An 11602-nucleotide genomic window follows, 5' to 3' on the forward strand; every position below is an offset into this window, starting at 1 on the left:
GCAACTGTGGTTGCAGCACAGATGGTGAAAGGGCCCCTAACCTATGTTCTTCTTGCAGAAGGCACTCCTGCAATGGAGTGGAAGGGCTGTAAAATGGTGTGTTCCGCTCATCTCATTGTGAGAGGAGCTTTTGAACAATGCACTTCGTTTTTCCTTCCACTGCACTAAAATGAAATCCAGCTTCTCCAAAAACATCTGTGGAATTAAAGCAGCACAACATTGATGGTATGGAGTAGAGAATTAGATTTACTATACTTAAAGGAATCAATTGAGGAAGATTACAAAAGGAAGGGCAAACTCAAAGTCTTCAGCTATCATTAAAACTATTCATTTCCTTAGCAAGGCAGAAAATTGGATAGCTCTCCTTCTGTTCATAATTTAACGGCTTGTGTTCAGTCACAGCCCTACCTACCTGCTTAAAAGCAAATCGTATGTAGCAGTGGTACACACTCATTACCATCCTCTCTCAAGATAATTTGACAGTTCCGTGGCATGGTGCCACAGTTGGTCGTTATCTCTATCCCCAGTATCACACTCTCCAGCATGCTGCAGTGACAAAGAAATTTCTGGTAGCTCCATTTGGCTTTCTTCTTCTGGTCAGTATCCCCTCCAAAGGGAAGTGCTCAGGCGGTATTACAGAGGAATGCAGGCATAAAACAGGCATACTGCTTTTGTGTATTTATTTATTATTTTCATTATTTATTCCTATTATTATTATTATTTAAATATTCACAAAAGGAGCAGTTAACTGGAAATGAGGAAGTTGGAAAAGAATCTCTCACCCTTAAATGCTGGAAACTTTCACCCCGTCCTCCCAGCAACTGTCTGCTTCTTCTCCAGCTGTGACTTTCTCATAGAGCTCAGGGAAGTCAGTAAAAGGTGGCTAGAGGAAGCTTATTCAGTCCTCTCTCTTACAACTACGTATTTACTGTTATGCCAGTTATGCTCCAACACCACTACCCTTTGTGTCCCAAGAGGTTAATAGCTTATCAGTCCAACAATAAGTTTATTACAAAATTAATGTTAAAAAAACTGAAACAACCTCCAACTCCATCATTTTCTGCCTTATTGTCAAATGTCCCACCATTTAGATGTGATTTGCATGATTTACTGTGCATATGCTTTTTCTCTGTCTCCAAGCCCAGAATTATCTTCTATTGAGGCCATATCAGCTGCTGGTGCTTGCAGATTGCTTTTGTCCTTTCCAACCTGCAAAATATCATCTGCAGAATCCAAATCACTGTCTGCTTATTCTCTTATCTTCCACTTCTTTTACCCATCAATAGCCAAGCTGTGCTGTTCGGTAACTACAACATATTGTAGGAAGGAACTGATAAGTACATCAAACAGCATTCACAGACTACACACAAACATGCACCACTGACATTTTTTATTGCCTGTGACAAGTTACCCATCCTCATTCGGTCCTTCCGGATGCATAATGCAGATTTCAAGTCTGGGTCACTGTAGGTACTCTTTATTATAAAGAACTTGTCCATATATAATCAGAGCTAGAATTTGAAAACCATATGCTGACAAATAGCACATTTCTTTATAGTATTAATAAAAGATGACTATATAACTATAAGAATGGGAGAGCTAAGTTAATGTGTAAATATGGAGTCATCAGACAATGTCCAGTGATTTAATGGAAGCAATTTAAGATTTCCTCTTAGCAAAGGTGTTGTATGACTTCCAAGTCAATTGCTTTGCTAAGTAATATCCTCTTTATATAAAATTCACACCACAGATCTGGGTTGTGCTACAAATGATGGGAAATTCATACACAGTTGGGTACTGAAGATTACTTGAAGAGGGGTATCTCTTTAAATTGATTGCTTCTTTGTGATCTGCTCAGAATCACCTGAAATTATCTCTGCATTTTCTGAACAGCTGCAGAATTCTCAGTGATGCAATTCAGTCATTTAGAAGTTCATAAAGTATAAAAGAAAATTTCATATTTTTGGGTAAAGGCTACTGCAGAAAAAGTGATCAGTGGGCCTCTTCTTTAGACTGGGGCTGGATTGGTAACATAAACTTTCCATATTATTCAGTGCAAGCAAAGAAATACAATCTTAGGGTAACGTGGACTGCTCAGGAAAAAAAAAAAAAAAAAAGGTTAATTTTGTTATTCTGTCATGGGGTCCCCATGAGATTTGGGTAAAACAACTGCTTGTTCCACTCTGATTGTGAGTTTCCTTCTGTCGAATGGCATTCATTCTTCCCTGGGTGCTGTTTTTTTTTATTTTTATTTTTGGAAATGGCTACAGAAACAAAATGAAGACTAAACAAAGGATCTCTGCTCTAATGAGTCCTGCACCTAAATCTGATCCAGTCAAATTTGGGTTCTACTGAAATATATCACCTAGATTATCAATTCTACTGCAATGTATATTACATGTGTGCATTCAGTATTCCCACAGTGGCAGGGCTGGAAAAACATGATACAGGCTTTAATATTAAGTCAAGATTGTTGCAGATTAAGTTTCACATATGTTTTGGCTATAGTTGTATTTTTTCACTATTATTTTAGTTTGTCATATTCCACGTGCATTTAAAATGTTAACTAATCTCTTGCAACTGTTAAACTGTAATCAGTTCCTCACTACCAAACTCTAAAATATGCAATCTGCAAAACATGGAATTAATTATGAAAAGAAGGTATAGGTGTCTGTTTTTGAGGTTTGAGCTGTGATTGACAAGTGGTTCTGTTGTTCTTAAAGGGAAAACATCTGTAAAGATGTAAGCCATCAGGAATGATAACCTCTGAACTCTCACCCCATGCTGAGCTCCAGTAAATGAGTGCACCTATCTCTCCTGCCAAGTGTAACGTGATACAGATGTGAAGTTTGCACCACAGGCTGTTTTTATGGCTTTGAATCTTGAAGTTAGGTTGGGAGGATTCTTAAAACAGCAAATATGGGATCACAACAAATTAAAAGTAATAAAGTGAGAGGAGTGATGTTGTGGTTTAACCCGGCTGGCAGCTAAACACCACACAGCCGTTCGCTCACCCTCCCCCCTCCCTCTCTGGGATGGGGGGAGAGAAACGGGAAAGTGAAGCCTGTGAGTTGAGATAAAGACAGTTTATTAAGACAGGAAAATAATAATAACAATAATAATAATAATAGTGATAATGGTAATAGTATTAACAATAATAATGTGTAAGAAAACAAGTGATGCACAATGCAATTGCTCACCACCCGCTGACCGATGCCCAGCCTATTCCCGAGCAGCCGGCCCCCCCACCCCGGCCAGCCACCCCTATATATTGTTTAGCATGACGTCAGATGGTATGGAATACCCCTTTGGCCAGTTTGGGTCAGCTGTCCTGGGTCTGTCCCCTCCCAGCTCCTGCTGCACCCCCAGCCTGCTCGCTGGCAGGACAGAGCAAGAAGCCGAAAAGTCCTTGGCCTGGTGTAAACACTGCTCTGCAACAATTAAAACATCAGCATGTTATCAGCGCTCTTCTCATCCTAATCCAAAACATAGCACCCTACCAGCTACTATGAGCTACTTAACTCTGTCCTAACTGGAACCAGGACAGATATCCACCCCTTATTCCATACCATTTATGTCATGCTCAGGTTACACTCTGTCCAATACATTCTAATTAATCACCATTTTCATCTATGATATATAGCAATCATGGTAGTGATGACATACATTATTATATAATAATTAACATACTACAATTCAACTCATGGGCTATTCTCACCCAGTATCAAATCCCCTTGAGGTACACACCGGACCTCCCCATTCTTTTGCATTACCCACCAAGTGCATCCAGGTCCCTGAGCAAAAGCAATTCCACGAATGGGTTTGCCTTTTCCTGAGGCAGGAGTAGCCCAGACTGTTTTACCCAGCATGTTTCTTACGTGCACTACAGGAACTTTATCCCCTTCTACAGTGCGTAACAGGTTTGATTGGGCAGGTCCAGCTCGGTTGGCAGATCCCCTGGTATTGACTAACCAGGTGGCCTTTGCCAAATGTGTATCCCAATTTTTGAATGTCCCAGCACCCATTGCTTTCAGTGTAGTCTTCAACAGTCCATTGTATCGTTCAACTTTTCCAGAGGCTGGTGCATGATAGGGGATGTGATACACCCACTCAATACCATGTTCTTTGGCCCAAGTGTCTATAAGGTTGTTTCGGAAATGAGTCCCGTTGTCTGACTCAATTCTCTCTGGGGTGCCATGTCGCCATAAGACTTGCTTTTCAAGGCCCAGGATAGTGTTCCGGGCGGTGGCATGGGGCACAGGATATGTTTCCAGCCATCCGGTGGTTGCTTCCACCATTGTAAGTACGTGGCGCTTGCCGTTGCGGGTTTGAGGGAGTGTGATGTAATCAATCTGCCAGGCCTCTCCATATTTATATTTCAGCCATCGTCCTCCATACCAAAGAGGTTTTGACCGTTTGGCTTGCTTGATTGCAGCACATGTTTCACAGTCATGAATAACCTGTGCTATAGTGTCCATGGTCAGGTCCACCCCTCGATCACGAGCCCATCTGTAGGTTGCATCTCTACCTTGATGGCCTGAGGTGTCATGGGCCCATCGGGCTATAAATAATTCACCTTTATGTTGCCAGTCCAGGTCCACCTGAGCCACTTCAATCTTAGCAGCCTGATCCACCTGCTGGTTGTTTTGGTGTTCTTCAGTAGCCCGATTCTTGGGCACATGAGCATCTACATGGCGTACCTTTACAACCAGGTTCTCTACCCGGGCAGCAATATCTTGCCACAATGCCGCAGCCCAGATGGGCTTGCCCCTGCGCTGCCAGTTGTTCTGCTTCCATTGCTGTAACCACCCCCACAGGGCATTTGCTACCATCCATGAATCAGTATAGAGATAGAGAACTGGCCACTTTTCTCGTTCAGCAATATCTAAAGCCAGCTGAATGGCTTTTACTTCTGCAAACTGACTCGATTCACCTTCTCCCTCAGCAGCTTCTGCAACTCGTCGTGTAGGACTCCATACAGCAGCTTTCCATCTCCGATGCTTTCCCACAATACGACAGGACCCGTCAGTGAACAAGGCATATTTCTTCTCATTTTCCGGTAGCTTGTTGTACAGGGGGGCTTCTTCAGCACGAACCACCTCCTCCTCTGGTGATATCCCAAAGTATTTGCCTTCTGGCCAGTCCATAATCACCTCCAAGATTCCTGGGCGACTGGGGTTTCCTATTCGAGCCCGCTGAGTAATCAGTGCAACCCACTTGCTCCATGTAGCATCAGTTGCATGATGCGTAGAGGGGACCCTTCCTTTGAACATCCAGCCTAGTACCGGCAGTCGGGGTGCCAGGAGGAGCTGCGCTTCAGTACCGACCACTTCCGAAGCAGATCGAACTCCTTCATATGCTGCCAATATCTCCTTTTCAGTTGGAGTATAGCGGGCTTCAGATCCTCTGTATCCCCGACTCCAAAACCCCAGGGGTCGACCTCGAGTTTCCCCGGGTTCTTTCTGCCAGAGGCTCCAGGTGGGACCATTCTCTCCGGCTGCGGTGTAGAGCACATTCTTTACATCTGGTCCTGTTCGGACTGGCCCGAGGGCTACTGCATGAACTATTTCCTGCTTAATTTGTTCAAAGGCTTGTCGTTGCTCAGGGCCCCATTCAAAAGCATTCTTCTTACGGGTTACTTGGTAGAGCGGGTTTACAATCAGACTGTAATTTGGAATATGCATTCTCCAAAACCCCACGACACCTAGGAAAGTTTGTGTTTCTTTTTTGCTAGTTGGTGGAGACATAGCTGTTATTTTGTTGATCACATCCATTGGGATTTGACGGCGTCCATCTTGCCATTTTATTCCTAAAAACTGGATCTCTCGTGCAGGTCCTTTAACTTTATTCTGTTTTATGGCAAAACCGGCCTTCAGAAGGATTTGGACTATTTTCTTCCCTTTCTCGAAAACTTCTTCTGCAGTGTCACCCCACACAATGATGTCATCGATGTACTGCAGGTGTTCAGGAGCTTCCCCCTGCTCCAGCGCAGACTGGATCAGTCCATGGCAAATGGTAGGGCTGTGTTTCCACCCCTGGGGCAGCCGATTCCAAGTATATTGGACTCCCCTCCAAGTGAAAGCAAACTGTGGCCTGCACTGTGCTGCTAGAGGGATGGAGAAAAATGCATTAGCGATATCAATTGTGGCATACCACTTGGCTGCCTTTGATTCCAGTTCATACTGGAGTTCTAGCATGTCCGGCACTGCAGCACTCAGTGGTGGCGTGACTTCGTTCAGGCCACGATAGTCCACTGTTAGTCTCCACTCACCATTAGACTTTCGCACTGGCCATATGGGACTATTAAAAGGTGAATGAGTCTTGCTGATCACTCCTTGGCTCTCCAGTTGACGAATTAGCTTATGGATGGGACTCAGGGAGTCTCGGTTGGTGCGATATTGCCGCCGGTGCACAGTTGTGGTAGCGATCGGCACTTGCTGTTCTTCAACCCTCAGCAACCCCACAACAGAAGGGTCCTCTGAGAGACCAGGCAAGGTAGACAACTGTTTAATGTCCTCTGTCTCCAAAGCAGCTATGCCAAAAGCCCAGCGGAACCCTTTTGGGTCCTTGAAATATCCTCTTCTAAGATAGTCTATGCCAAGGATGCACGGAGCATCTGGGCCAGTCACAATACGGTGCTTTTGCCACTCGTTACCGGTTAGACTCACTTCAGCCTCCAATACAGTTAACTGCTGGGATCCCCCCGTCACACCATAAATACAGATGGGCTCTGGCCCTTTATAGCTTGATGGCATTAGAGTACATTGTGCACCGGTGTCTACCAAAGCCTTATACTTCTGTGCGTCTGACGTGCCAGGCCATCGAATCCACACAGTCCAATAAACTCGATTGTCCCTTTCCTCCCCCTGGCTGGAGGCAGGGCCCCTCTAGTCCTGGTCAGAATCTTCATTTCTGTGTTTAAAGGACTGCCTGCTGGAAGTTGGAGCAGCAAACCTTTCAGAGAACTCCTTTTTCCCAATTGTTTTCCTTTGCAATTCACGTACCCGTGCCTCTAGGGTCGCAGTAGATTTTCCATCCCATTTTCTCATGTCCTCTCCATGGTCACGTAAGTAAAACCACAGGGTGGCGCGGTGTGTGTGCCCACCATATTGTCTTCCTTGCATAGATGAACGTTTACCCCTAATAGCTGAGACACTGGTTTGTACAGGTGGGGAGGAAAATAAACTCTCTTTAAGTTGGTGGATCTCTTCAGAAAGTTTCTCCAAGGTATTCTCTTTTAGCTGGTGAACACTAGTTCGTTCAGGTGAAGGGGAAGATAATCTTTCTTCAAGTTGGTGGATCTTTTCAGAAAGTTTCTCCAAAGCATTCTCTTTTAGCTGGTGGACACTGGTTCGTTCAGGTGAAGGGGAAGATAATCTTTCTTCAAGTTGGTGGATCTTTTCAGAAAGTTTCTCCAAAGCATTCTCTTTTAGCTGGTGGACACTGGTTCGTTCAGGTGAAGGGGAAGATAATCTTTCTTCAAGTTGGTGGATCTTTTCAGAAAGTTTCTCTAAAGCATTCTCTTTTAGCTGGTGGACACTGGTTCGTTCAGGTGGAGGGGAAGATAAATTCTCTTTAAGTTGGTGGACCTCTTCAGAGAGTTTCTCCACAGCTGAGACACAGGCCTTTAGGGAAGAGGAGAGATTTCCTTCGTACTGCCGGAGTATTTTAGTCACTTCATTCACTGTGGGATTCTCCTCCGTTTTCCAGGTTAGTATTGCCAATGAGTTGGCATATGATGATGGGGCACTCCGTACAAACTTCCGCCACATGGGTGGTGTACACTGGACTGCATCTGGATCTGTGGATGTTTGTGCGTCATCTAGGTCCTTATAAATTACTTCCCGTACGGCCAATTCCCTCAGGTACTGAATTCCCTTCTCCATGGTGGTCCATTTGCTTGGTAAACATACAAGTTCTTCCTTGAAGAGATACCTTTCCTTCACAGCTGACAGGAGACGCCTCCAGAGGCTGCGAGATTGTGCTCCATCTCCAATTGCTTTGTCAATGCATGCGTCCCTAGCAAGGGATCCCAGCCGCCTGGCTTCCTTGCCCTCCAATTCCACATAATTGGCTCCCGTGTCCCAGCACCGGAGCAGCCAGGTGACAAGCTGCTCGCCTATACAGCGACCAAAATCTTTTCGCACATCTCGTAGCTCACGCTGGTATAGAGTCCGGGTAGTTACTGTTGATTTTCCGACATCCTCATCCTCATCTTCAGTCTCCTGCACCTTTGATGGCTGGTATGGAGTCCGGGTAGTTACTGTTGATTTTTCGCCATCCTCATCCTCATCTTCAGTCTCCTGCACCTTTGATGGCCCAGCCTCGTCTTCACTTCGCCCAGACTTAGCAGAAGACTGTCTGCGTTTTAAACGACCTGAGCCTCTATACCATTTTTTCACCTTGTCTACAGGGGCAACTTGCACTGCTACAGCTCGTTTCTCTGACCCAGCCACAGGGTCTGCCACAGGGGTTGGAATACCCTCTGCGGGGTCAACTTGCACTGCTACAGCTCGTTTCTCTGACCCAGACACAGGGTCTGCCACAGGGCTTGGAATACACTCTGCGGGGTCAACTTGCACTGCTACAGCTCGTTTCTCTGACCCAGACACAGGGTCTGCCACAGGGGTTGGGATACCCTCTGCGGGGTCAACTTGCACTGCTACAGCTCGTTTCTCTGACCCAGCCACAGGAGTGGGAGCAGCTGCACGAGCTGGGGCAGCTGCAGGAGCTGGGGCAGCTGCAGGAGCTGGAGCGGCTGCAGGGGCTGGAGCTGGAGCGGCTGCAGGAGCCGGAACGGCTGCAGGAGCTGGAGCTGGAGCAGCTGCAGGAGCTGGAACTGGAGCGGCTGCAGGAGCTGCAGCTGGAGTAGCTGCAGGAGCTGGAACTGGAGCGGCTGCAGGAGCTGCAGCTGGAGCGGCTGCAGGAGCTGGAGCTAGGTTGCTAATAACATCAATTGCAGCTCGATAGGCACAAGCCAGACCCCAGCACGCTACAGTGATTTGTGTCACTTTGGAACTGCCAGAGTCATGACACCTTTTTTTCAAGCATTCTGCCAGCTTTTTAGGATTTTGCAGTTGTTCAGGGGTGAATGTCCAAAACACTGGAGGTGACCACTGCTCTAGAAACCTGCCCATATCCTCCCACACTCCCTGCCACTCGCAACTATCCCGCCTCAAGACAGATCTCCGGATGAGATTCCTAAGTAGTTGTTTAACCCTCCACAAAATCTGAAGCGCATTCAGGAGACATAACAACAAGAGCAGGCTGGTCTGAGTATCCCAAGGATATTCAACATCTCGGAGAACCACCGTAACTAACTCGGGGGATAAGAGGGTGGTGGTGAAGGAGAAAGGGAGAGTGAACAGGTAGGGAAACATGTCTTCCCCTGTCCCCTTCACAGATTGGCTCCCTAACGAAAACAGGCAATAGGTGTAATTGCTAATAGTTTCCGAGATATGGGTTCCAAAGTATAGAGTCGATGTCAGTGCTGAGTACAAATACCAGGTTAAAGTCGTGACCAGATATTTCATCATTTCATAAGCCATTGTTACACCGCACAGTACCATAACAATCTTAAACCAGGGCCCGGAAAGGATAAACAGTGCAACAGGGAGCACATACAGAAAGTAACGCACCATAAAACTCAATTTGGAATACAGGTACAGCAGACTGGAGATTAAGGCAATCAACATCGTGACTAGCAACTATTAAGCAGGTCCAATACTTATACCAATTTTAGTTTAACACACTCTGGTCAGATTTGTCGATATCTCAACCCTTCGGGCCCCACGTTGGGCGCCAAAAAGACTGTTGTGGTTTAACCCGGCTGGCAGCTAAACACCACACAGCCGTTCGCTCACCCTCCCCCCTCCCTCTCTGGGATGGGGGGAGAGAAACGGGAAAGTGAAGCCTGTGAGTTGAGATAAAGACAGTTTATTAAGACAGGAAAATAATAATAACAATAATAATAATAATAGTGATAATGGTAATAGTATTAACAATAATAATGTGTAAGAAAACAAGTGATGCACAATGCAATTGCTCACCACCCGCTGACCGATGCCCAGCCTATTCCCGAGCAGCCGGCCCCCCCACCCCGGCCAGCCACCCCTATATATTGTTTAGCATGACGTCAGATGGTATGGAATACCCCTTTGGCCAGTTTGGGTCAGCTGTCCTGGGTCTGTCCCCTCCCAGCTCCTGCTGCACCCCCAGCCTGCTCGCTGGCAGGACAGAGCAAGAAGCCGAAAAGTCCTTGGCCTGGTGTAAACACTGCTCTGCAACAATTAAAACATCAGCATGTTATCAGCGCTCTTCTCATCCTAATCCAAAACATAGCACCCTACCAGCTACTATGAGCTACTTAACTCTGTCCTAACTGGAACCAGGACAAGTGACTATGTATTTTATATCAGTTAAAAAAGAGTAAAGATTTTTAGATAGCGAAACAAAATACTTAAGAAATTTTACCAGGACCTTCAGGAAAGATTCCAGCTGGGTCTTGCAGAATATTATTAAGTCACCAGCTTCTACATGAATTAAAAAAATAAGACAAAGAAAGCATAAACTAGTTTTACCTCAATAAGCAATTAGTATCTGCTGTAGCTGAACTAAATGACACTGTAATGCAGGTATTAACAGCATGCAATATTACAGGGTAATGAAGTAAGTTAGCCCCCAGTTTCACAAGTTGTAGAAAGCCCTGTAGTTGTGCTCAGACAGCCACGTAACTAAACTCCGGCCACAAATCCTCCTTCAGCACTTTTCCCCCCAGGCCTGAGGTTTGACAGGAAACACATTCCACAAACCTTTTAATTTAGCTTGGCCTTTTTTAACGAGAAAGGATGTTTTTATACAGACATGTGCTCTGGTTTTCCTTTCCCTTCCAGCACATGCATCAGCCAAATAAATATTATCAAAGGATTAAATATCTTGTGCTTCTCTAGGATATTTCATCCAAGTATATATCCAAAGTGCTTCACAAACTTTAATTAATCCCCCGCTGAGAGCAGCGCTGATAGACACACGTTGCAGATGAGCACGTGAAGAGGGACGGCTGGTACAAGAGCCTCTTGCAACCGCACAATGAGCGAGCCGCGGGGCCAGCAGGGGAGTCCAGCCGTCCCTTCATCTCATGCTTTTTCTGCTCAGTTTTCTCAGATATTTACAATTTTTCTCAGGCAGTAAGGACAGCTATTTCAAGCTCATGTGGGCAAAAGCATCTCCAGCTCTCTCTCACCCACAGTGTCCTGCCTCCACCAGTGTGACCCTGATGGAAACCGTGGTGTGGGTCAGCTGTGCAGGTTAAATCTCCCCATCCACCTTCCCAGGGCATTGACCTTGGGTCCCAGGTAGGACGGAGCAGGACAGGGGCCTTAAATGTACCCCAGACCAGCACGGGGGATCATAAGGTGTCTGAAGTCTGCCTTCTGATGCCTCATTTAAGACACCTGAATTATATTATTTCTCTGGATGTCAAAAACCATCAGCAGAACGCATGTGATCTCTCTGTACCTGAGACTACAAGGGTTTGGGCAGGCTTTTTCTTTTTTCCTTCTTTGCAAAAATGTGTCAAAGACATAATGTATTACAATGAAAC

At 45.7% G+C, this 11602-nt stretch overlaps 2 protein-coding genes across 2 annotated transcripts; both read right to left on the bottom strand.

The window, feature by feature from the left end:
• Positions 1–2965: 2965 nt before the first annotated feature.
• LOC308195425 (uncharacterized protein) lies at positions 2966–6895 on the bottom strand. The gene is made up of 2 exons (XM_080592808.1): positions 3201–6895; positions 2966–3064 (listed from the first exon to the last, which is right to left on the bottom strand). Exon 1 carries the CDS (start codon positions 6753–6755, stop codon positions 3702–3704), a length of 3054 nt encoding a protein of 1017 aa, XP_080448934.1. The 5' UTR covers positions 6756–6895; the 3' UTR covers positions 2966–3064; positions 3201–3701.
• LOC308195426 (uncharacterized protein) lies at positions 6738–10393 on the bottom strand. The gene is made up of 2 exons (XM_080592809.1): positions 10050–10393; positions 6738–9913 (listed from the first exon to the last, which is right to left on the bottom strand). The coding sequence occupies exon 2, from the start codon at positions 9693–9695 to the stop codon at positions 6888–6890; it is 2808 nt and encodes a 935-aa protein (XP_080448935.1). The 5' UTR covers positions 9696–9913; positions 10050–10393; the 3' UTR covers positions 6738–6887.
• Positions 10394–11602: the final 1209 nt, after the last annotated feature.

Source organism: Anser brachyrhynchus (genome assembly GCF_964034855.1).
Source record: "Anser brachyrhynchus genome assembly, chromosome: 5".
NCBI classification, from domain to species: domain Eukaryota; kingdom Metazoa; phylum Chordata; class Aves; order Anseriformes; family Anatidae; genus Anser; species Anser brachyrhynchus.